Source organism: Fukomys damarensis, unplaced genomic scaffold (assembly GCF_012274545.1).
Source record: "Fukomys damarensis isolate Sample0158 unplaced genomic scaffold, DMR_v1.0_HiC HiC_scaffold_33, whole genome shotgun sequence".
Lineage (NCBI taxonomy): Eukaryota > Metazoa > Chordata > Mammalia > Rodentia > Bathyergidae > Fukomys > Fukomys damarensis.
This window is the reverse complement of record NW_022900945.1, coordinates 50,071,563-50,098,656: the sequence shown is the minus strand read 5'-3', so window position 1 is coordinate 50,098,656 and position 27,094 is coordinate 50,071,563. Positions and strand designations below refer to the sequence as shown.

At 41.0% G+C, this 27,094-nt stretch overlaps 1 protein-coding gene across 19 annotated transcripts in view; it reads right to left on the bottom strand.

The window, feature by feature from the left end:
* The window catches only part of Pde4dip (phosphodiesterase 4D interacting protein), a 211,035-nt gene that overhangs the window by 21,160 nt on the left and 162,781 nt on the right, over nucleotides 1–27,094 (bottom strand). For 15 of the 19 annotated variants that reach the window (XM_019207344.2, XM_019207345.2, XM_019207343.2 and 12 more), the window contains 8 exons: nucleotides 18,724–18,812; nucleotides 12,502–12,734; nucleotides 8,856–9,291; nucleotides 7,856–8,048; nucleotides 4,605–4,721; nucleotides 3,007–3,535; nucleotides 1,204–1,439; nucleotides 115–166 (listed from right to left, as the gene is read on the bottom strand). In XM_019207344.2, coding sequence (XP_019062889.1) covers nucleotides 115–166; nucleotides 1,204–1,439; nucleotides 3,007–3,535; nucleotides 4,605–4,721; nucleotides 7,856–8,048; nucleotides 8,856–9,291; nucleotides 12,502–12,734; nucleotides 18,724–18,812 — 1,885 coding nt within the window. The other 4 variants (XM_010623136.3, XM_010623139.3, XM_010623137.3 and 1 more) reach the window with 4 other exon arrangements.

The following is a 27,094-nucleotide window of genomic DNA, read 5'->3' as shown; positions in this document are numbered from 1 at the left end:
TGATTTCATAACATTTATTTTTTTCTTTCCTTTTTCTCTGACTTCTGAAAATGTGGTCACCCTTGACCCGGCTACCTGGCCTTGAGTTCTTTATCATATTCTCTTTTGAATTACCTGAGGGCCAGTGGCTCAAGTCCAGCTTTTTCTTTCTCACTTTTATGATCCTCTGCAAACCAAATTCAGAAAGAAGCAGTGAGAAAAGAAACAGTCCCCGTCCATACATTACAAACACAGGGGTTTACTCAGGCCCAGAACAGTGATTACACATGTGTCCATGATAATCGTTTAGGGGCCCCAGGGTAGTTTTCAGGAAAGTGAGCTGGCAGGCTCACCTGAGCTCACCAGGTAGCCCCTCCCTGACCTGGTGATCACCGTCATGACTTCATCTGCCCTGAATCAGAACAAAAAGTTGAAATGTCGTTTGTCTCCTTGGTCGTGAGACTCACTCCCAGCTGCCCTCTGGAATGCTCCAGCCTCCATGTCTGGTCACAGATTGGCTCCCACACGCGCAGCTGTGTGTCCCATCCCCACTTTCACACAGCAGCTATTTTGCCTCTGAGGAGATGACAGATAGTCCTGTTCTACCTCTGTACCTGCTACCAGTAGATGGACTGGTTGGCCCCACATTGAAGCCTGCTATATTCCGTTAGGTGCTCCCAGGGAATTCTAAGTAAAAGATTTTAACAATAGCCAACATAATCCTTAAAGTGCTGTTTAACTACGGCCTTAACTATGTCCCAAAGGCACAGTGCGTCATCCACATTTGAAGTCCATGCCTGTGTAATGCCATGAGACAAATGAAGAAACAGACCACAAAAGGGTGAGACATTTGCCCAAAGCAAATGGATGGCAACGCCTAGCCTAGAGCTGGAATCTTTCAATTGTAGTTCAGGGCTCTTTTCATCATTACAAAGCCCTTTCAGCTCATCTTCCTTTCTCCCGCTTAGCACTAGATGGGTGTTATCTCCTGCCACAAAGGTTCCACTTGTGATAAAGTCTCTAGAGCCGTAACCATGGCATCTCCAACCCTTCGTGCTCCTCTTGATGCTCCTCAGTGGTCAGGCCCGGACCCTGTAATAGCTCTCAGGAGATGAAGTGGGAAGTGGACTTTGGGTGAAAATTTGCAGTGAAGATAATGCAGCCACCTGGGCCAGGAATCAGACCAAGTGCAAACATATTCCAAAGCCCCCTTGGCCAACTTACTGGTGCTGAGTTTGCTGGTGAGCCTCTCAGTCAGCTGACTTCCCTGGGCAAGTTGCTCCCGGAAACTCTGCCCCAAGTAGTAGTCAATATCATTGCTCCTTAGGAGATCTTCAAAAGATTTTACTGTATCTTTTGCATGCTGAGTGAGAAGATAACAAATACCTCTCCCTTCTCGTATTTTTTGCCGTAGGTAGGATAGTTCTCGGGCCTGATCCTGAATCAAGGAATCATATTTTCTAATGTAGGAAAGAGGGAGAGGGGAGAGAGAAAGAATGGGAAAGAGTGAATGACAAGTTATGGGAGCTTTCTCAGAGATCTCTGTGAGAAGATATCGAAGGGCTTCTGCAAGCTGAATTCATATAACCCATAAGAGATAGTTAAGAGTATATTCTAGGGCCAGGGCTTTAGCTCAGTGATTCTGTCGCCTGCCACTCAAGGACACGAGTTCAATCCCCGGTACCAAAAAAGAGAGTAAATTCTATTCTGAGAGATTACTGTATCAAAAACCTTAGGATGACACTCTTCTTCAACTATTTTATATATATTAATATGTCTGCAAGTAAATCACAAATTCTGTATAAATGAAGACAATGCCATATTTCACACCTCCTGTAGCATCAGTATTATTTATAGCTGATAATAAAAACTTAGAACCACTTAATCCTAAATCTGGATAAGAACTCCTTGTCTTCCATTTCAAACACTACCAGACACATGAATATCTTCTATGCTACTGTATTTTACAAAGATGGCCATTATATAATCTCCCATCCCATGTGTTCTTCTACACATGGCCTTGCCAGTCCAGCTTCAGCAGATAGAGGCTCTTCTCCACCCTCTTAAGCCTGAGAAGCCTCTCTGACCGTTTTAACCAAGATAAAATAGCGGAAGTTAACATTGTGCCAAGTCTAGGAGCAGCTCTTGACCAGCAACTCCCACTTCTGACATCAGAAGCCAGCCGTCATGTAGAAGTGAAACTACCCTGAGTACACCACAGTGCGAGAAGCCACAAGCAGAAGGGAAAGCCCTGTAGGACAAGAAGTGGCACAGAGAGGCAGAGGTGCTGGAAAGAGCCATATCACTAGCCACGTGAGTAAAGAAGCCAAGTAACTGTGTCCAGCCTTTCAGAAAACTCTAGCCTTAAGTACCATCTGACAGCAGCGATGTAGGGAGACCCAGCCGGGCCAGGCAATCTACAGAAGCATGAGAGATGATAAAGCACAATATTTCGGAGTGGTTCGTTACTCCAGATAACAATACGGAGTGGCAGATAACAATATGGATGTCTACTCAGAATTTTTCAAAGCAAAGAATCAATAATAATAATAATGATGATGATGATGATTACAGGAAATAGCAAGTGCTTAATATTTTAAAATATTTGAAGCACTTGTATGAATTCATTTAAACCTATCAGTCATCCTTTGAGTTGGGTTGCTTTCATTATTTTGATTTAATGCATATGCAAATAGACTCAGGAAGTTTAAGCACGTTGTACAACCAGTAAGTGTCAGAGATAGGACTTCAACCTAGGAAGTCTGACTCTAGCCTTACTACTGTCCTATCCCACAGGTTTACTAATTTACCCCTAACAGGAAATCCCAGAGACCAGGTATCTTCTAGGCACTGGCCCACCATCCAGTGCTCTGCTGGTTACTGATATACCTGTCTTTCTGTCGACCTGCTAATATTTTAAAAAGTGCCCTTCTGATTAACTTGATATGTTCCCCTTCCAGCTGCCTGAGCTGCCCTATTCCAAGCACAAACTTAGGCATTGTCCATTAAGTAACATCCTCTCCTTACCCAGGCCATGAGGCTGATCTCAGCTCCTCAGCCAGCTTCCCTTCTAGGCCTGTTTTCGGGAGCTGTGCTTCCAGCTGGGACACTCTCTGGATGAGACTGTCCAGATCCTTTTTGGCTTGAAGCCCTGGGGGGTAGAAAGCCCCAGTGCCATCGGACAGCCACCCCTCATCCTCATCAGTGACACTATGAGGTGAAGACCCCTCAAGGGTGCCAACAGCCCTCAGTTTTCGGGGTCTTTCCAGACTAGATGAATAATCACTTGTAACCGAGAGGGACCGGACCCGGTTCTTGAGGTTCTGAATGACTTTGTTGGCATTCTGAAGCTGGACTTTCAGATCTTTGATGTTCTTTTGTAGGACGGAGATGTCTTCTGACTTTCCATATCCTTGGAATTCTTCACACTTTCCTAGCTGGCTTCCCAAAGGCTTCTTGCCAGGGGAGCTGAGCAGAGCTGGGCCCAGGTACTCCTGCTCAGAGCACAGACCCTCCATGTGCACTGTGTCCCCCAGGCTGTCGTGTTCCTCACACTCTGAAAAAGAGGAAGACATCTTTGTAAATCCAAGCTGGATATACTGCTGTGGCCTCTCACTTCGAGGGAAGCACATTTGGTCAAATAACGACTGGAGCAAAAGTTGAAGCTGTACTTCATTCAGCTCTGGCTCCCTCCTGGCCATTCAGATGTAGCACTTCTTATCCTCCCACAGCCCTGCCAAATTAGGTATGTTCATATTCCATTTAACTGACCGGCGAACCCAAATCTCAGAGAGGTAAACTAGATGGTCTTGGATCACTCAGACTAGCACGTGAAGAGCCAGCATTCAAATTTTCAAATGTCCTATGTCCTTTCCACAAGTGCGCTGATGTCTCTTAAGACATTAACATGGGCCTTATATTTTTAGAATGACATGAAAACTGCAATTCAAGCTGACGGTTTAACGCTCCCAAGTGTTACTATGATTTGAAGTCTGTTGAGTTACAACTGTGTGAAAAATAGGCCTAGAAAAATAAGATCTCTGAGAAATGCATCAGCATATGAAAAGCTGTGTTTGTGCCAGTGGCAGTCAGAATGAGAATGAATGCATAGCATTTTAGTAGGTTCAGGTCCTGTTCTAGAGTGTTTTGTAAAGATTTACTCATTTAATCGATATAAGTTCCAATAGGTTAGGTAGTTGCTTTTTATCATTTTACAGATAAGGAAACCGAGGCACAAAAATACTCACAGTGGGATTTGAATGAAGCAATCTAGCCCCAGGATCTCTGATTTTAACCACTATATCCCACTGTCTCAAGAATGAGAGAGATCATGAGTGTTTTTCTCCCCAGTTTCAAATTGGTATGTACCCTGTGATTATAGTTCTTTTATAAGCAAAACAAAAACCTTTCAATCTTATGGTTTATATATTCCTAGAAGCTCATCCAGTTTCTTCCTTGATGAGTAGGTCTTTACTATTTTTCCATTACAATAAGTTGGATAGAATTTTATTTTTATTAACTGTAAACTAATTACAGAAGTTCAAACTCAAATTTGGTCTCCTTTTGGACAGTAATTCTCCAAAGTTCTTGTCCTCCTTTGGCCCTGTGTTCCCTGTGCCACTTACCTGGGCTGGTGGTCTCCTCGCGTTCCGCCTCATTCTCGCTTCGGCCACAAGTCTCATAACCCAGGTCCTGGAGGTCCACCTGGACCTGCTTACTGTCCTGCTTCACTGGGGACTCGCCTGCTCAGAAAGGTACAGCAGTGTTAGAAAGTACACGAATTTCCCACATACTCTCTCAACCTTGGTGGTACATACCCCGGCCTTTAGCGGCAAGAAAGCCAAATCCAGAATGGTATACATGCTTCTTTGGATTCAGGTGGAAGAAGAAATCACCTGCTCCAGGTAGCGGGACTTCCCTCCCCAAGGAAGCCTGGATTTGCCCTGATGATCTTGTTTCTGATAAGCCAGTCATAGTTGGAACCAGATGTGTGTAAGCTGGGTACTGCACACAGACATCTCTGGAAGCCCTGATGAGACTAGCAAGGGCTTATCCAGAGGGGCTCAGTAAATGTTTGAATGAAGATGAATAAACTTAGAGTCCCAAGACATCTATACCTGCACGGTCTGATAAGGTAGTTACTAGCCACATATGCTATTTCATGTCAAACTAATTAAAATGAAATAAAACTTAAAATTTCCAAGTTGCACTAGCCACATTACATGTGGTGTAGATACAAAATATTTCCATCACCCCAAGAAGTTCCAGTGGATACTGCTGATTCTACGCCAAAATGATGGTATGTTTTCAAAGATTCTATCATGGTGCAAAGAAAAGCAGAAAAGAAAAATAATTATGCTAAGAGAGCCAGGGCAATTAATTTTTTTATTTTTTATTTATGAAAAGTATAAAATATGGAAACTATATACCCAATTGCCATCTGATTATAAATGTCAATAATATTAATTATACCCTTTCTAAAAAATATTTTATTGGAGATGGGCATGGTGATTAATACTTGTGACCCCAGCATTCAGGGGGCTGAGGCAGGAGGATCCTGAAAGATTGAGGCTAGCCTGGGCTACACAGTTCAAGGCAAGGCTGAACCACAAAGGGAGACCCCATCTGAAAAAAAGCAAAGCAAATATAAAATGTATTTATATGGCTCAGTGATAGAGCACTTGCCAAACATGCACAAAGTCCTGGAATCAATCCCCAGCAGTGCACCAAAATAATTGATTTATCGAATATAAGAAATACAAGTCTCTATCCTGCAATCTTGTTATCCATTAATTCTACCTTCTCAGTAGAGCACACCGTCCAAGAATCTCATACGGATGCTTGGAACCATGGATAGTACTGATCACATGTTTTTTTCTACACATACATACCTGTGTACCTCTGATAAACTTTAATTTATAAATTAGGAGCAGTAAGAGATTAACAGCAATAACAAATAATAAAACAGGTCAACTATAGCAATACAGTGTAACAAGCTATTGTGAATGTAATCTCTCAGTTGCCAATGGGTGGATAGCATACACAGCATGGATACACTGGGGAATAGTACATATCCTGCCTGGGATAGAGCAAGACGGTTGGAGATTTCCTCACACTATTTACAATGACAATTTAAAATTCTAAGAATTATTTTTTTGTATAATTTTCCATTCATGTTTTTGTACCATAGTTAACTATAACTGAAACCATGGGAGGGAAAATCATGGAATATGAAACCACAAATAGGGGAGGCTAATGTAATTGCTTTTTAGTTTCAGCTTTTAAAAATGGTAAATGGTATTTGAAATTTGTGTCCAATCACCCTTTGCTAGAACATGGACATATAATTGTATTTTGTTCTTGTAGCCTGCCATCTTGTGAAATTCATTAGCTCTAGTAGCTCTTTCGTAGGTTTTTTTTTTTTTAGCATATATAATCTGTGAATAAAAAAGTTTTACTTCTTCCTTTTCAAATAAAAAATAAATACAAGTCTTGGCTGAGAGAAGAGGATCACCGGGAGTTCAAGGTTAGTCTCTCAGACTAATAAATCAAGGGCCTCAGAATTCAAATCACATTTGACAATTGACTTTATATCTATGGGACTGGCACTGTATCATCATGGCAGTAATGTTTCTCATAGTTGCTTAAAACATGGATGAATGAAAAAATCTTTTCCGGTTTTGCATAAGTGGTGAAATTTACAACGCTTCTGGAAAGGAGATCGAGTTCAGCTGGTCCTAAAGACTAAACTCGAAATGATTAACGTTGTTTACATTTCATCATCTGACACTGATAGGCTCGGGATCTGTTCCAATATAGAAATAAGGCCAGATGGTTTTGGTGAATCAATGATGGGAAGTGTAGAGCAGGGACCCGTCGTCCGCGTGTGCAAGGAAACCTCGCTCAGCTCTTGGTCCAAGAAGAGGCCGATCTTGCGGGGCCTCACTTTGGGCACGATCTGGGCTTTCTGGGGGCCGAAGGTGAGGTAGCTGGTGTCCATGCAGTGCCCGAGGGCCCAGAAGCTGGGGTTCAGGGTCGGTTCATTGCGCCAGTTGCGGGGCAGGCAGCCCCGGCAGGCACTCACCGTCCACTTGGGCTTGGTGCCCACCTTGGTGTCCACCTCCCAGTCGTGCCGGCCCAGGTGAAGCTCTGGAGGCCCAGGACGGCGGGGTACAGGTAGAACCTCCTGGGGGCGTAGCAGACCTTCCTCCAGTCATCGTGGCAGTGTAGTCTTTGGCGAGCTGCGAGTGGGCAGTGGCAGGGTCGTAGAGCTCCTCGATCCGGAAGTGCTGCACGATCCCATTCGGGCCAGACCGCAAAGCTGGGCGGGAGCCTCACCTCGTAGCTGCTCAGCTCCACGGTGCAGCTCCACGGGGCGCCTGAGCTTCTGCGTCCCGTCCTCGATGCCCTTCAGGGACATCAGCACCGCCACATGCATCCGAGCCTTCACTCTTAGGCCAGACTCGCAGGCGGAGAAGACGCCCAGGTTCCGGTTCACTTCTGCTAAGATCTCCACTCGTCCTCCTGCTCGCCCTGCAGGAACTGCGGGACTTGCTCGAACTCTGCCTCAATCTCCCTCCGCCTGGCCTCGGCCTGCTTGCGCAGCTCTAACGTCTTGAGGGGCAATTTATTGATGACCCCAGAAATCAGCAAACCTATCTGTTAGCCCATTTCCTCTCTACACTCTCACTGGAACCTTAAAACCATGCTTTTATTCCTTTATTCTTTTCTGATATCTGCAGATTAAAGTAAAATATGCACTTCCACGGTTCTAGAACTACGGTCAGGACTGAATTTGTTCTGAGGTTAGGGCAAAAAAATAAAATCTGCAAAGCATGAGAGAAGACTTTGGTGACAGCGAGCTTGTGATACTTACTAAATATGACTCTGTATTTCTCCAGCTGGTTAGCCTGGGCAAAGACTGTGGCTTCTGAGATCAGCAGCTTCTCCTGGAGATCTTGATAGCGTTGTCTGCATTGGGCCAGCTGGGAGCGCAAGTGCTTGGTGGACCCCGGCAGGCTAAATTCTGACTGAGGCCCAGAATCCGGGGCCTGGGGTTGGTTATTGAACTAGGAAAAGGCCAATACAGACCGAGGTCACTTCCGCAGGGTGACAGTCACTACGCTTTCTCACGACACTGTTAACTACATTCATGTGTCTGCCACAGCACTTTTCATGCCACTTGGCAGTCGCTTGCTTTCGAGCCAGAGCTCCTGGAGAGCTGGGATAGTGTTTTATTCATCTCCGTATCTGCAGCACATAACACAGTGCCAATCTAGTCCGCAGAAGAGCTCTTAGTAAATGCCAGCTCAGTGGCGAAAGATAAGAGGTAGAAACCTCCATTAACCTTCCCTGCATTCTTGTCCCAGAGTTTCCCCGAGAATCTCTGCCTTCTCCATCTTACTGAGCCCTTGGCAAAGCTCCTTCCTTTAAGGATCCCAGCCCTTCTGAGTCTGAGACACAGACACGTGTGATACACTGAGATGAAAATACCAGTGATAAGGAGGAGACGTCATTACATACCGCTTGTCTGGGCTGCCTGAAAACCCAATACATCCCAATATTGTGGCATTTGTATCCTATGAAAATTATCTGTTTTGTGGCATTCCCCCACCATATTGAGCATCTTGAAGTGGACATCAGGTCTTATTACCCCCTTCCGATGCCTGGTGTGTTACCTGGAGAGCTAAGTAATCAAGAAATATTCATGATAGGGCATAAAGCCTTTCTAAAGCTGAATGAGTGCCTTTATTACCATCTACTGGTTGTGGCACAGAGGCACCCTCCCTGACCCACAAGACAGAAAAGTTAAGGTAAAAATTGAACTCTCCGGCTCATCTCCAGGTGTTTTTCATTCCACCCATGCCCTCACTTACTTGGTGGGCATCAACTGCCACGGCTGCCTCAAGGTCCAGACTCTGGGGTCTAGGGCAAGGCCTCTTGATCACCGCCTCCTCCTCTTGGCCTGGGTGTTTCCCAGGAGAACCAACCAGGTCTGTGTTCGTCCTGTCAATCTCCTTGGCCAGGTGCACAAGGAGCTCCGGATTTAGATTACTATCCCCTTCCTTGCTGCTCAGTTCCAGCTGTTCTTTGAGGAGGTTGATGATGTTGTGGGCGTTCTTCAGTTTCCCCTGGAGCTTTCTGAACTCAGCCTGAAGGCTATTCTCATTCAGACCCCTTTTGGTGACCCCGGTCTCCACCATCACCTCGCCTTTCTCCTTGTCTTCCTCGATTTCCCATCCATCAGACATTGCTTCTCCCATCTGCTCTTTCAGCTCTGCATTCTCAAGGCAAAGGCTCAGCATAGTATTCCTGCAAGAAACACACAATCAGGGGCCAGATCTGGACTTCAGCCCCACCCCTAACCATCCCTTCACCCACATCTCGTGAGAGACTCAGAGACACACAGAGCATGGAACATCCTCACAGAATAGAACAACACCCTTATTTCATACATGAGAAAACCAAGAATCCGGAAGAATGAGACTTTCCCCATACCAAATATTTCCACAGCTACTTGGTGACAGCACTGTCACTAAAACTTCTGGTCTTAAAACCCCTAGTCTGGATCTGGTGTTCTTTACTTTGCTACACAGTCTCATAGGCTCTAATTTTCAGTGGCCTCTGGAATACACAAAGGCACTTATACCGAGGAATAAAAATTAAGAAGGACCTTACATATGACTAAATGACATCATGATGGAGTCTATGGTTCTATTAATTGTAATAAGTTTTAAACCACTAACAAGTAAATTGAGACCTAGGGACACAGAAGAAATAAATCATAGTAATCAACTATAATCAAGATGCATTTATATGTTAATTTCTTATACGTTTGGCTTGTGTGGTAGGAGATAACCTTCAAGGGAGCAGCCACTGTGTTTGGTTTGTTCATCCTACACCCCCAGGGCCCCACAAGTGGCTGCCATATAAAATTTTTATTTTTTGAAGAAATAAAATTGCCTGAACTGGGATTTAGCTCAGTGGTTCTGCCACCTGCCTCACAAGCGCAAGGTCCTGAGTTCAATCCCGGGAACAAAAAAAAAAAAAAAAAAAAAAAAAAAGAAAAGAAAGAAATAAAATTGCCTAAAACAATGAATTTACAACACAGCTCTACCTTTTCCCACCAACAAATCCTTTTGTTATGTTATCGGGGATTGAACTTGAGTCCTTACACTTGCAAGGCAGGCAGTGGAACCACTGAGCTAAATCCCTGGCACCCCCCCTTTTTTTTTTGGTTTTTTGAGACAGGGTCTCACTATGTAGTTGAGACTGACCTGGAACTCACTATGTAGCCCAGGCTGGTCTCGAACTCACAGCGATCCTCCTGCCTCAGCCTCCCGTGTGCTGGGATCACAGGCGTGCGCCACCACGCCCGGCTGCTAGGATTGATGGAAGCAATAAAAACCGTGACTTTTGTAAGGCAATTCCTGTATTTATAAGGATGATGACACTTGTTTTTTACACAAAATAAAGATTATAACATTTGTGGATGTTCATGAAATTATCATAGGGTATGTTGGCTCAGATCAGCCATGGAGAAATCATTTGATTGCTGCTATAGTATATCTGTGGATCTGAGAAATACCAGCAGTAGAATCTCTTGAGGTGCTTGCTACAAAAGCTTTAGAGCTGAGGCCTATGAATCTGCATTTCACTTCAGTTCCACAGATGATTCTTAAGCATGCTCCACTGAGGATGCTGAACCAGAGGAGACAAAGGTAATAAATAATTTACATCCTCAGTGTCCGCAGTTGGCCATGCACCTAGATTAGATTTCTTAGAATCCTGAAGTCGTGGAGCAGAACTTTTCTGCTGTGATTCAGGGAAGAAAATACTCTAGGAGACAGAACTCAGACAAACTATAAGGTAGTTTTTCAGTGGAGAAGGTGGGGATGGGCATATTACCAAAACTGGGATGAAGGAGAGAGACAGAAAAAGCAACACATGTGATGTATGGGAAAGAATATTTAATATTATGGTAGCAATTTGTGTTTTGGGGAAAATTCCTATGTGTTCACAGGACAAACTAATGTAAGCAAAACTCAACAAAATATTATTGAAAGGATGGATGAGGGATTACATAAATGATATCTTCAACATCAGTACCTTTGAGTTGTTTGGGTGGTAAGTTAAACCAATCAGTTACAGGTTAGTAAATCAGGAAAAACAAAAAGAAAATAACCCGTGAAAGTACCTAAATGTGGCATGTAGAATCTAAAGAGATGTACTGTCATATCCCCATGACATCTCATTGACTTACAACACGGAAATTAAAGCCAAATTTATGCTTTAACTTAAGTAGAATTAAACATATGAGAATTTAAATTATGATAATTTAGCATAAAATAACCAAACCAAGATTTAGAAGTTATAGTAATTTTTAAAAATTCTTTGATAAAATGTATAATATATAGAAGAAAGTGTTAGGTGTTAAAAAACAAAACAAAACAAAATAGGGGGCCGGGGATTTAGCTCAGTGGTTTCGCCTTCTGCCTCGAAAGCACAAGGTCCCAAGTTCAATCCCCAGTACCTAAAACAAAGAAAAATTTTAAAAAATCCCCAAAACCAGCAGCCAGGGTTCTAGCCATAGACCATTTTGCAATCTTGAGCAAGTCCTGTGGGCTTTTCTAGGCCTGAATTTCCTCAGCTGTGAAACAAGGACAGGAGGCTGGATGCCAAGTGTTAACATGATTCAAAGAAGTTCAGCAATAAAACACGAATTGGAAGTTGTGCTGCTGAATAGTTGTAGTCTAAACAACAGGTCATGGTGATTAGAGCCCTCGGGGAGTGAATGAATCCGTGGATTAGCTTTACAGTATCAGTATGCTCCCCAACCACTTTTTGATCAAAAGCCATTAAAAGAGTAGCCGGACTAGCCCATGAACTACCTACTTGCCACTTTTCTTTTCTTTCTTTCTTTATTTGGTACCGGGGATTGTACTCAGGTCCTTGTGCTTGCAAGGCAGGTGGTGGAACCACTGAGCTCAATCCCCAGCCCTGCTTGCCACTTTTATAATTTGATAAAGCAGCAGAGACGATTAAAATTGCTCTTCCATGATTCAGGGACTCACACTTATAAGGAGGGAGGGAGCTGAGTGGAGATGAAGGGGCCTCTATTGAAATCCTCCCCAGTATGCACTGCTCTGGTTTTGCATGCAGCAGGGACACTTCTAGAGTAGGAGACTCCTTATACATTCCAATCAATTCACGAGTCTAATACCAGTCATACAACTAGGAGGACGTACCCGTGGTTGCATATGCATCGTGGGCATATAGGCAATAATATGGACATTATTATATTGAATTAAGACCAGATGTATCTGGATAACAAAAGTGATTGCCATTAGTTAATATTATTAACTTTTCTCTAAAGGATTTTCAAGAACATTAATATGTAGACCCTGGGATGGGAGCAAATAGCACCACAGCAGCACACATGCCTTGGTGGCTGCAAGGTGAGTCCCTGGCTGTGGTGACTCATGGGTGGCAGGCTCCCCTTCTCCAAAGACAATGTCCTACCTGATGTGTGACACAGAGGAGAATCCTGCTTCCTCAATTTGAGCCTTTAGCTCCTTGAGTTCCCCCTCAGCTTTCTTCTTCTCCTCTAAGTGCTGGTGGATCTCAGCCTTCAGGTGAAGCATTTCCTCCTGAAGACCCCTGTTACTGTCCCCTCCCACTGGGGAAGGAGGGAGAAGAGCTGTGCTCTGGGTCTCCACAGTTGCCAAGCTTTTCTCCAAAGCTACCTTGATGAGCTGAAAGAAAATCACAGTTTAAAGAAGTTAGGTCATCAAAGAGGATTCAAGAGGAACACGTGATGCCAAGGTCACCCTTTTAATGGGACAACAACAGAAAGGCAAACTAAAATGAACTTCTGTCCAAAGACTTTGTCAGCTATAAAGGTCCTAAAGGCTAGTTCTGGGAGGGAGATGCACCCGTTGAGCAGGAGGAGTTGTTGCCAGAGAGAAGAGAAGAGAAGAGAAGAATTCAGAGATGGATGAAACACACACACACACACACACACACACACACACACTTTAAAAGAAAGGCAAACAAATGAGTTTTTGTTTGTTTGTTTTGTTTTTTGGTACCGGGGATCAAACTCAGGACCTTGCACTACAAATGAGTTTTAAGCAGTTCTAGGGAGTATGGGTATTGCAATTCTTCTCTTCCTGTGGGGACAGGGCTCTCTGAGAGTCTTCTTACAAGTCAGCTCCACAGCCCTAGAGTCTCAGACTGCAAAGGTCACGGCTCAAGATGCTATGGGCAACGCCCCAGACCCTCTTTGTAACTTAGACTCCAAAGAGGAGATTAGAAGGAGGACCCAGGGTACTCAGAAAGGAAACAGGAGCACTTGGTCACAGAACTAGAGTCAGAATGAAGCTGAAGGTAAAACAACGCAAGCTCAATTTCATTAACAACAGGAGAATTACACTCTATCACCACTGAGAAGTTGAGATGAAGCCACTCTGCCCAGCTACAAATTATATACTTTGGTTAGTACACTTGTGCCAATACTATCAGCCAAATTCTCCCTACAAATCTAAGCATGTGAGAAGAAAAAGTAGAACTTCTCAGTACTTTCTCCTCCTCTTCTTTCTCTTCTTTTTCTTCTTTGGATACTCTTGGAGTTTCTCAAGGTTTTAATGTTTTTCAATGTCTCAATTAAAGCAGATGTTATGTTTTTTCCTAAAATGGGAATTTGTGAACTTTTAGACTTTCTTATCATTCATTTTGGGCTTTTCTCCAGTTGCTTCCCATGCTTTTCAAAGTGCAGAATCAAAATTTGAGTGTTCAGTCTACTTAGTGTATGATTATTTCAGTACAAGGATTTCCAGTTTGTCCGTCCAACCTTAATTTTAGTATATCTGAATGTCACGTTGGCTTTTCTTTCCCCTCTCAGTGGCAGTGTTCGGGATTTACATTTAACTTCAGATCAAATTTGACTCTCCTTTTCCACCTCCTTCCCACAGCTATTTATAGGATATTTTTATCTCTATAAGTATTGCTATTTATGTACTTGCCACTTAAAAGTTCGTTGTGGCTACATAGAGTCATTTCCTGACTCTGAAAGCCATTAAAATGTTTAACGTGCATCTCCACAAAACATGTAATGGCCACCTAATTAGGAATAATTCGTAGACTTAGTTATGCCCTCTATGTCTTCACTCAGATCACTGATATTGAACAGAACAGGGTCCACAGCAACGTACATAGATCCGTGATTGATAGAGCAGCTTGGGATGACACAAAGCCGTTGACTTTTGCTCTTCCTCCTAACACAGGATGGTGAAATTGAAGCTGTTTCTTTGTAGCAAGGTTAATTCATACGTAGCATGAGTGTGCAATAGTATGTAGTAGCATAGTAGTGAGCTGTAAAGAGTTGTGCACCTATGTTGTAAAAGAAAGCGATACACAGACATGGCTACTCAATCCACTCCCAACTGGGGTTTGGGAGGCTGCCATTTGGCAGGCTCCTGACAATGTCTGTCCCTGAGACTGTGCTACTAGGATAAGGCTAGTGGCCACCTCCACATGCGGCACCACATTTGAGATGTAATAAAGAATGGAGCACTGGACAAAGCCAACCTTATGACCCTACCATTCATTTAAACTATGTGATCTCTCTTTCTGTATAAACCTTTCACATCTATTTTTAACTTAAATGAACATTACCGTCAGACTTGCATTCAGGCACAGTATTTATTCTTATCTAAAACTGAAGGGGTCCTTCCCCTTAAAAATAATGTCTAACTTTAGTGAAGCCATGCGTTTTTAAAGTGTCTTCTGGATGTATGTGATCTTATTCGATTGATTTCAACTTACCTATTTTCTTTGAAAAGAAAAAAAAATGATGACTCATGATATGTTAATACTAGAAGGACCTTAAGGTCCATCTGGCCTAATTTTTCATTTTTGATAACCTTAAATTTTAAATATAAATATAAATGCATGAAAAGTGATTCAGAATCTAGACTCTTCATTTTAATCATCTATAAAAGGCAAATATTTATGTTTTGCCTCAAATAAAACTCGAAGAATTCTAATATGCCTGGTGGTATGCATCAGGTATTACTCATTAGGCCTATTTTAATTTTTAATTATATCTGTCGAACAGGTTGCTTCTTTCTTTCACATTACTTAATACATGTGTGCTATTGCTGCTATGCAGTTCAGCTCTTTGGTGCTAAGCTCCTATGTGCCCTGAGGAGGTTTACTGCAGATCTAATTTCTCACTTGAAAGAGTTATTTTGTTTTTACCTTACTGTGTTATACAGTGTTTCTTATAATATGTCAGTTCTCAGATGCTATTAAGGGCTAAAATTGTCTTTGCTCAAATACTAGACATCATTAATCATTGGGGATTGCAAAATAAAACCACAATTGCATATTGCCTCAGTTTTGTTAGAATGGTTTTTGTCCCCTCCCCAAAAGGAAGAACTGTTGGAGAAAACATCAAGAAAAGGGAACTCATAAATTGTTGGTAGGAATGGTGATTACTGTAGCCTTTGTAGAAAATGGTATGGGTAATATTCAAAAATCTAAAAATAGCACTACTACACTAATCCCACTTCTAGGTCTATTTCCAAAGAGGCTAAAATCAATATGCCAAAGGATATCAGCTATCTGATGTCCACTGTAGTATTATTTATAATAGCCAGGGTATGGAGTCAATTTAGGTGTTCATCAATGGATCAACAACAAAAACATGGTACACATATACAAAGGAATACTATTCAGCCTTAAAAAGGGGAACCGGTCATCTGGATGAATCTGCAGGACATCAGGCTAAGTGAAATAAACCAGGAGCACAAAGCCAAATACCACACGATCTCGATTACATGGCTGCATGTGGAATCTAGTAAAGTTGAACTAACAGGAGTAGAGGGCATAATGGTGGTTACTAGATGGGTGGGAAAGATGAGAGTGAGATGTTAACCGAAGAGTACAAAGCTTCAAACAGAAGAAATAGATCCTGGTATCTATTGCACAGCAAGATGACTGTGGTCAATAATCATATCTTGTACATTTCAAAATAATTAAGAACAAATTTCACATATCTCTCATGATAAAAATTATAGGTAGGTGAGGTGATAAATACATTAATTAGCTTTAATTAACCACTCCACATTGTATACATATATTGCAACATCAGAATGAAACTGAAATAGGAGGATCTCAAGTCTGCAACCAGCCTGGGCAACTTAGGGAGACCCTGTGTCTCCAGATAAAACAAACAGGGCCGGGTGTAATTCAGGAGGAAAGAACTTGCCTAGCATGTGTCAAGGCCGTGGCTTTAATCCCCAGTATGGCAATAAACAAACAAAACCCTATTAATAGATATAATTATGATTTGATAATAAAGATATCTTTTAAAAGTAGCTGTTTTCAGGTTAATCACACCTAGTCTATTGATTTCTCTCCTTTGTGTTTGAGTCTTACTTCCTGATTAGCTTTTCTCCATTGCAAAAGTTCAAATGAATAAAATCAATAGTTGATTACTGTTGTTTCTTTCATGGGAATTTCCTAAGTATTTATTAGAGATCATATATGTTTGAGATTGGAATTTTGTGAGAGACATGTAGAGGAAATTACTATCGTGACCAGACGTGAGACTTCCTAAGGTGCGTGTATCCGAAAAATGAGAAGGGACAATTTGCTTTGGCTAAAGCCAAAGCTGTTGCCCAGGAGCACACACGTGGATGTGTTTGTTAGGAGAAGTATACGTATGCTTGAGGTAAAGAGGGAGCTTATCTTCCAAGGGGACAACAAGGAGGAACTAGAACCTAAATGTGAGGGACCGTTTCTCTGGAAATGAGCAAACAAATTTTTGAGAATCTGGACACAAAAAGTTGTAGCAAAGCAAACTTTATTTAATTGATAGCAGGAGAGTCACAAACTCAAAGTCCAGATAGCATGAAGTCAACTTAGAATGATTTTACACATGAAGGCTGCTCTTACCCAAAAGTGAAGATTGATTTTCAAGGAAAGGTGGTAGAAAAATGGCGCTTGCCCAGGAGATTCTTCATCTGGAAAACATTCTGTCTATCATAAGTCAAGTCCTAATCCAAAGGTTTGTTATCACTCTACCTTATGCTATAACTTATACTATAACTTAGAACTATGCCAAGTATTCTACTCCAACTCATATGGCAAGCATTATGATACACCCCCAGGGGAGCTATCACTGAAAAGTTGGACTGAGCTTTTCAAAATAGGGTCTGGTCATATTCTTGATGCTAGGCTGAGGAAGAAATGACTTTAAAAACCAGTTTGCCTGCAGGACTTGCACTACCAGGAATATTTCAGATTATATCAATCAGAATCGGACGTTCCTCAGGTCTGTGTCTCCTCTTTGTTCTTCTGGAGTTAATCCTGTCCCGTAGATGTTATAACCATCAGTGACCCGCTGATACCCTAGTCTAAATGTCTTAAAGTTGACAAATGCCCATCCTCCAAGTTTCTCTCTCTTGCCCAAGATCCTCATTAGAATCAGGGAGTGCAGGGCAGAGGCATCTGTGCAGAGGGGCAGTGGTGGACACAGAGTCACAGCCATCAGTGAAGCAGACTAGAAGAGGCTGTTTGAGCAAAAGGAGAAGTAGAGCTGATGCGAAACTCAAGAGAGAAGTGAGGTTAGTTATGGTGAGAGCAACAAAAAAGGGATCTTGGTAGAAGGTAAAGAAACTCTTGTGTGATGTAAGGTATCCTAGACAATTAATCATGCCTTCAAGAGTCAAAGACAGGGCCAAATTATATAAGGCTTGTTCATTTGGGCTGTACTCATTGGCTTATCAGTGGTCTCTTCTTTTTCTCATATAGGAGATGTACAAGCAGACCCAGGAAGCCTTATTTCTCCTTCCTAAAAAACCCAGGGGAGCTATCACTGAAAAATTCCAGCTGCTTTTGCAGAAGGATTTCTGCCAACGATCCACTCTTTATGTAGCAACTTAAAGTCACAGGTATGGCCCCTTGAGAGCTGTGACTGTTAAAGGTCACTGGGCAAAGTAGAGACACATCAGAGTTCCAATGCGTGCTGTGGGATCACTTCAGGTGACTTAATCTCTGAGTTTCAGGACATTCATTCTCAGACTTGGGAACATGTTGGTCACACCTTCCCTGATGGTGGGTGAGAACAGTGTTTCAGCCTTGAGTACCAAATTCTGAGACTCAAAAAGGGGCTTGCTGTGTCATCTGTTGGTCATTCACTTTGTCACCCTCTGGGTAGTTTGTCAGGTTGTATAGCAAAGTCCTTTGGATAATGAGATTGCAAAGATCCCTGCTTTGGAGGCATCCCAGACCTCTTGGAGTTTCTCAGATTGCACTTTCGCCTTGCAGGTCCTCGGCCCTACCACCTCCCCCAGCAGCCCTTCGATGTCTCCCTGTCTTCTCTGGTGGGTTTCAGGTACAAAAGCCCCAAACAGGAAGTATTCATTATCTTGTATGTAAAAATTCTTCTGAAGCTATAGCTACAGGTAATAAATAGGGGCAAAGGTGGGTAGGAAGGGGCAAGAAGTAGAAGAAAGAAACAGAAGTAGTAAAAACAAAAGGCTGGGTTAAAGAAAAAAAGCAGAGTGAGGCTGTGGGTTGGAGAAGCAGCCGGGGAGGACAGGAAATAGACTGGGAAGTAGCTATGGACAATGATGTCTTCTCACTTCCGGGCACAAGGACTGCAGGAGACCGTTAGACCCCAGAAGGACCATGTGCTTTCCTCCCTGGGAACCCCAGAACCTGACTCTGACTTACTTGCTGGTGGCTGTTGTGTGCAGCCTCCTCCTCAATACTGTCAGTGAATTCAGTGCTTGCATCTTCGGTGTCGTCCCCTGCAGCTGCACCTGGAAGTAAGTCCAGAAGAGAAAGGTGATTCCCCTCACAGATGGCTTCCAGACAGCAGGTAAAATTACATTCTCGGCCGTCTGCCTCTGATTTCTTCCTTTCTGCATGTGCATGGCCTTCTCGTTGGCAGGGACCCTAGAACCTAGCCTTCTCCTTGTACCATTGATATTTTTTTACTAAGACTTAAGCCTCAACATGTGAGCTGGTTCTGACCGCACAGATCTATACCTAAAAAGCTAATTGTCAGAGTGGTTACTCCTCTCAACTGTTTGAATTCAACTGGCTATGTAACAACCTTCTCTTAAGTAGCATTGGCCAAACATAACTTTTCCCCATTGCTGCATGCTCGAGGGCCCTTTGCCTCCCAAGGATGAAGCCATCCCTGGTCTACTCACACTTTTCCTAAGATGACGATATCTTTGACGACCTCCCCTCTGGTGGTACTGTGTCCTCCTGAGATTCAGGCTTAGACAGGGTCTGAGCCACAGGAGATTCAGGGGTTTCTAATCCTAACCTCCCCTGCTCCTGATCTCTCTCAAATTCTTGTTCAGTGCTAATATCCATTGCCTGAAGTGTTTCTTGCACATCGTTGTTCAAATGGAGTTTTATCTCCTTTCCTTCCCTGAAGATGGACATACTTGCTCTAGAGCATGGATATCTACACCCTGCTGTAAGGGACACACAGCTGCAGTTAGTGTTTTGGGCAAAGGTCAAGAGCAGCACTGACCAATAGGATTTTCTTTGATTATGACGATGTACTGTGCCTGCCCTGCCCAATATAAAAGGACAGTGGTTGCATGTGGCTTTTAGGCACTTGAAATGTGGTTAGCGTGACTGATGAACTGAATTTATCAGTTTTGGTAGTTATTATTTATTATTTCGGTAATTAATTGATGTTTAAATACTGGCATATTGCCAGCAGCTACTATCTCGGACAACACGTCTATGACAGTTTTCCTTTTATATATTGGTGAAAATAAAAGATTGTCCATACAATTATAAGTCGAGAGCTGTGGTCCACACTACTTTTGTTTTTTTTTTTCAAAATGCCAAAGAATATCTACTAGGATAGTCTTTGCTATCTTGCTGAGCCTGCTCAAGTTAGAGAATCTCAAGATTTAGTTTTGACCCTGGCCTCAGCAAGCGACCCGTTAAAAATCTTTTTCTGGCCACTGAACCTCAAAGAGGCTAGGTGGCTTATCAAGGTTACACAGCTAGTCCATATAAGAGCCAACAAATCAAGGGTACTTTGCCTACCAGGAGTGAGGCCCTATGTTCAATCCTCAGCATTGCTTTAAAAAAAAAAGGTCAAACATCTGGACTCTTAGGAACCATTTATTGTTTTTCCTTTCTTCTCCAGACCACATTTATCTTTTCCTTTTCCCCTAAGATGAAGAACCTGCTCCTGAGCTCAGACAACCACAAATGAAAGACTCCATGTAAAAAATGAGCATTCACTGTCAGAGTGGTTACCCTTTAACCTGTTTCAAGAAAGTCTAAATCATTCCCCGCAGATGAAGTGAACAGGATCAGCTCCTACCCACATTCCATTTCTTGGTATCTGCAAGGTCCTGTCAGTATTTGTAGTGGCTCATGCTGATCTCACCAAAGTACGACAAGGCGCTTACAGCTTAAAGTCTCAGATTTGCACCATTAACGCTATGTTAACTTTGGACCAAGCTAAAATCCTACTCAGTAAAGCCTTTTACAAGGAGGCACCTCCACCATTCATAATCTTTAGAGATCCATGAAAGCAGCGTATTGCATGGATTTCCAACATGGACTCTTAACACTGGTTGAATGGAGGTAAATGAACACATTCCTTAAACTTTGGCCACTTTGGAAATTCACTGAACTGAGGGTGCTAATTCACCGGGATGTCCATGTCATATTATGTTTACTTTTGAAAAATCTCTGCTGTACAAAATGAGCAAGCACAATCTTTTTGTCTCTGAAAACAAAAGGAATTGTCAGCCAGGTGTAATGGCACACATTTGTGATCCCAGCATGTGGGAGGCAGGACAATCACGAGTTGAAGTCCTGCCCGAACTACATAGAAAAATGGTCTCAGTTTTTACAAAATGAATTGTCCAGGGCTGAGGATTTAGTTCAGCAGCATCGCACCTGCCTTGCAAGTGCAAGGTCCCAAGTTTGATCCTTGGTACAAAAAAAAAAGAAGAAGAAGAATTGTCCAATTACGGGGAAGATTAAAAAAAACATATTTTTCAAATTATTTCCTTTTTTTACTACGGAGCTAAAAAATGAATGATTTTGTGGTTCAAGAAAGTTCAGTTCCAGGAGGTTGGGCTCCTCATCTCCATACCAATTGTATAGATCATGCTAAGTCCACATTCAAAGGGCTCCTAGTGAGGATTAGGAAAGGTGACTGTCACTGGTTTTCAACTGACACTTTCTACCCACCAGTTACCTTTGGACTGTTTTTGTTTGTTTGTTTGTTTGTTTGAGGGTCTCACTATGTAGTTGCGACTGACCTGGAACTCACTAAGTAGCCCAGGCTGGTCTCGAACTCTCAGTGATCCTCCTGCCTCAGCCTCCCGAGTGCTGGGATTATAGGTATGCAGCACCACGCCTGGCTCCTTTGGGCTTTTCTGATGCCCTACGGCATCTTATTCATTACGTTCCTCTCTATTTGGTGTTGCGGGCAGGAGCAGGATGCCTTGGTTCTGACTGCATCAGGAACTGGAGAAAAAGGAAGAAGGCCTTTCCCATCTCAACCACTAGAACACAAGGGTTATTTTCCCCAATCCTTTTCTAGCTAACTCACAACCTGCTGTATTTCATTTATGGGAGTTTTAAAGTTGCTCAGCCTTTTACTAACTTGAATTAGAATACTGAAGTTTTCTTTGAATGTTTGAGGGTTAAAGTTGAAAACATTTTATAGAAAATATGGGAATAAAATGAGTCAGTTATCTCACACAAGCCTCTCTATATTAAGTGTATATTAGACATATTTCTGTTACTAGTTTTATGAATGAAAATAAAAGAACTTCCTTTTGGCCCAGGATTCCTTTTCCCAGCTTTTATAGGACAACAAAAGACTTTTCTTTGAATTATATTAGAATAATTTAAATTTCTATCTCAAATGAAAGGTATTAGTATTTTTTATATCAATGAATCTTCTGCTTAGTTTGAGAAACTATGAAATAAAATGCTTTTTCTTCTTGGGATTCTCTGAAAGCTAAGGATCTGATATTTAATTATTCAGTTACCTTGCTTCTCCAAGATAAAGTTTTACATGTTAGCACTTCAAGACTGAAATATTATGAAACATTTTTATTTGAGGCTTTGACAGAAGTCCTCAAGGTATAGTTCTTGGAAGTTTCTAGGCTCTGAACCACACAAAATGGAGGTGATGGCAAAATTTCTATTATTTGTATTTAGGAAATTATTTTCTAGCAGTTATATAACTATACAAAGTACACAGAAATAAACCTCTAAAATATGACTGAATAAAGTCCTTGGGTGATAATTTAAGCATTGTGCAAATAAGTCCTTATAAAAATTTCATCAATTCTACTTTTGTCTCTCGTATAACTTCAGGCAAGTCAAAACCTTTCTATAATTCAGTTTCTTCTATTTTTTTGGTGCCAGGGATCAAACTTAGGCCTTTGTGCTTGTGAGGCAGGCGCCCAAACCACTGAGGCAAATCCCGGCCCTTCTTTTATTAATTAGCGTTAGTATTATCCACTCCACACAGTTGTGAGTTTCAAAGGACTTGCTGATCTTGAAGTGTTTAGAACAGTACTTGCCCCAGAATGTGTCCTCAATAAGTCTTACCCTGAAACAATATTGCTGTTGTTAATGAAGCACTAATGTGGTCCTCAGCCTGACAAAGCTGAAGACTACAGAAGCTAAATGTAGTCCGGCCCTGATGCTACTGAATGGATATCAGTCCTACCTGTACTTCCTCACTGCTGAATCCCTGTTTTTCTGAGCAAGAGGCTTGAAATAATACTGTTAGCTCTCCTTGCTTTTAGGGAAGTTGAAAAAGAATGGGATGTGTCAGTGAAACAGAATGAACTCCTGAGAAGGCATCAAAGAGGATTAATCATAATTAAATTGAACTGCCTTAAAACTCCACTGTGCACGAATACATTTTACAGAAAATCCATGAAGTGTCATTTTAATTCTTTTTTTTTTTTTTTTTTTCAGTACCGGGTATCCAACTAGGGACCTTGCATTGCAAGGCAGGTGGCAGCACCACTGAACTAAATCCCCAGCCCCTAGGGAATACAAATGGGGTAGTCAAGACCATTTCCCCAAATCAGACATTACTATTTTCCCTTTAAGCCATTTATATGGAATCAACAAGAAAAGACTAATATTTTTCCATATAATTACCTCAGCATAATAAGGCTCATCTTTTACTAATTTTGAAAGGCAATCTGAAGCATTAAAACTGCACATCATGACAAAGTTTGCAAGGCCAAGTGTTCTGTCCTCAGTACCAGGTCTTCTCTGCGCCATTCCTTTTTAACTCCTGGGCACTTTGCTACACACTTATCAACAGAACTCTTACATTTTCTTTTCATGAACCGGCTACTGCTGAATATTATGACGCCATATGAGAGAATCAAAGAAAAAATGTCTCCAATCAAACTGTTTCACTCACATCTATTCTCTTCAGGACTATTTAAAAAAAATCTTCAAGATTCTCTGCCGTCCGCAACAGCTTCTGCTGAGAAATAAATTTTTTTCTCTAAACAGATGGTGAGCTCAGAACAGAAGTAGTGGAAAGCGATTTGCAGTCAAGCATCTTTACCGTGTACCTTTGTCTATAAATTGCCAACATCTCTCAGCCCAGAGGTCCGTGGACCCTGTACGTTATTAAGAAAGCAGCTATTTCAAGTGACTTTATAAAACCAAACTATAACACAAAGAATTCTTTGGGGTATGAATTCCCAATCAGATTTTAGTTTTTACTTTTTCACAATAGTGATTGTTCAATAAGCTAGTTTATCTATCCTCAGGAGGACCAGAACACGTGTAAATTAGGACTGTCCTGGGCAGATAAGAAGACAGGGTCCACTGTATCTATTCTGTAATGTTATGATTTGTAATATCAAGGAACTTTTCCTGTTTATACTCTCTTTTCCTCAATACAAGAAGCAGGGTTTTCTAAGAACATTTAAAGAGATGGCACAACTTACAATACCAATTGGACGCTGAAATCTGTCCTATGTTCCTTCAGCAAAGAGAATGAGAAAGGATTTTTCCAGATAAAGTAGCCCATTACCCTTTTCTGAGGAGAGTGCAATGCTGTTTCATTAGTCTCACTTCTTTGGGAGAAGAAAAATGTAGCTTTCTTATTCCTTCCTTATGTTAAATAAATACTCATTCTACAGAGCCTATTTTTGACTTGGAATTTTAGTACAATGACCAATAAACTGATTCTCCTATAAAGGAAAAGAAAAAAGATATGAGCCTTTTCTGCTTTTTTTTCTCATATATCTTTTAAGGACAAAACCAAATAATTTCTGTCAGCCTTTGATACTTTTATTGGGCAACAATTTTTTGTGTCTCAACTGAAGTAGCTGAAATTCTAATATATATAAAAAAGTACATTCTACATTTCAGCACAATTATGAACACAGTTTAACAGCACAGCGCCACGAAGAAATAAACTTCCAGAGAAAAATGTACCACTTCATTTGGTGAGGAAAGTCCTAGAAATGATATAATGCTGTTTCCGATTATTTAACACGTCATTTCTCTCTTCACCTGAAGTTGTTATGCATCACTAATTTTTCACAACAGCCTACAAAATTTTATGTGATTAAAAATAAGAAAACTGCTTTTGTTACTAAACTAATAATACTTCATGGACATGGACATTCATTATTTATAAAGCATATACACAACACACACACACACACATACACACATATATATGTATGCCTCTAAAGTTTATAGATTGAGAGGTATCTCAGTGAAGATTAACTGTAAAGAGCAGCAGGTGCATGCTCATATTATGTATTAAAGGCAAATCTATAAGCAGTCGCTATACCATTAGTTCTCTGAATTAGAGTGAGGAAGCCAACGTGATCTGTGTACTTAACAGTCCTACTCTTCATATTATTTAGATCAAACATCCAATGTTCCTGAACTTTTTATTTTATCCTTTTGCAAGAGGAAACAATAAAAATGTTTATTTCTGGAATGGGACGTTAAACAGCAATAAATGAAAATAATACAAAAATCATGAGTACATCACTTCAGTTAATTCCTTATTTGGAATCTGGTAAAATTAGTATTGTCAGTTTTCGGGTTTTGTGTTTCTTTTCCATTTTCTATCCTCTTTGTAGACAAATTATGAGCCTAATTTTGTATTTGGGAAACTCACCTTGGCTCATGTGATTATACAGAAAGAAGTTGAGGACTTACCTTCTTTAACACTCATACTACAAAAAAGGAACATGTTTATTTTCCAATCATAATAAAATATATTGAAGCAATTGCTGCAAATGGTGAGGGAGTGGTTAAATCCATAGTCCAAAATGCATTAAAATTAAGGAACTATTTGCCTTACAGAGATCACTTCAGTACCTATTGACTCACTCCTTTTATTTTTTTAATATTAGGTTGCCATATATGAGTTCCATATGTCCAAATGTTTCTTTCTTTGCTAGAGTACAAATGGCTCTATACCACCAAAAGAAAAAGAAATGCTGAGCTTCAATCTAAGAAAAATGAGAAAAATGTGCTTGTATCTCACAGGATGTTAATGTCTGAAAAAGATAACTATTTCATTTATTCTATTCCCATACATAATTTCTTCAAGGCAACATGGAAATGTGTGTGGTTGAAAATTTGTGTGTGGCTTACTATTTTTTCCAACTTACAAGAAGTTTGTTAATTTTCCCTGCAGGATGCTGGCTGCAGACCTGCCTAACACTATCTGGGGTTCTTGTTGAGGAGGCAACTTGGATTTTTCAGGAAACACAACTTTGAAGGTTCTGTGACTTTTCCATACCAAAAAAAATCCCTCATGAAACTAAACAGTGACTATCCAAACAGTGGGCATTAGAGTATTCTAACACTGGCTCTCAAGGAAGGCAAAAGTATTAAAATTGTTTTAAGAATTACAGCCCAAAGGAAAATAACTTCACATAGGTGAGTCAATCTTCACTTCTTGAAGAAAAGAACAACGTTTCCTTTACTGTGATCTGCTGCTTCTTTCCCTAGTCAGATGATTCCAGATCCAACTTGAAGATTAAAGTAGAGAGAAATGAAATCAATATTCAAAGCTACAAACCCAACTTCTTACAACCTAGATACCGAATTAGAAGGATAAATAAGCATTTAAGCGCTAAGTCTTTTAGACACATCTGCCATAGAGGTCACTGATGTATAAACCGTGTAAACAAAATATATTAAATAATCTTATAAAGAAACTACTTCTTTGGCTGGAATTGTATACAGGTCAAAATTTTGCTTGATCCTTAATCGCTTTCTTACTATATATAATGTAATTGAAACATCTTTTTAAAGCATGAACGAGGAAAAGAGTATTTTGCCTAAGAATACTGCTTCTCTACAATTGAATGAGGAGAAATGGCGTGCAGGGTGGAGAATGGGGAATAAAATCTACCCTATCACAGGGCGTCATATTAAAATGGCCCAATCATGCCTTCCCCCAAAAGTTACAACTCGTCTAATTAGCTAAAAAGAGATCAGACAAATGTTAGTTTATACGAGACTCTAAAAGTCTTCAGACTAGTAATTTAAACCTCTAGTAGAAAGGCTGGGAGTATAACTCAGTAGCCTAGCACACACACAGCTTTGGGTTCAATTCCTAGCCCCACAAGAACAAAACCAAAAACCTGCAATAGAGAAGGAAAATATGTCATAAGGACTTCCATTTTACCCATTAAATAAATCCTCTTAGAGGTCCCGTTCAACTCTACTGTTCTAAAAAGGATTTAAAACCATTAGTCCACATGTTATCATATTCAAAAGGAAATGTAAGACAAATAAAATTCTATGTGTATGGATCTAAGTTCTGTTTCCAATTAAGCACGGCCTAAGTAAAAATCTACTTCATTGATTTTTTTCTCAAGATTTTTTTATTCAAGCATAAGCTTCTATATGCACATAATGCCTTATCTACAATTATTATAATGCTGAAAATCCCTGACAAAGGTAGAAGAATCCTGTAACTTCTATGCTCTTGAAGAGAGAAATGGAAGCATATTATATCAAGCTACATATGATACATGCATGTGTCCAGTCACAACATCATCTATCTTTGGGTAATAGA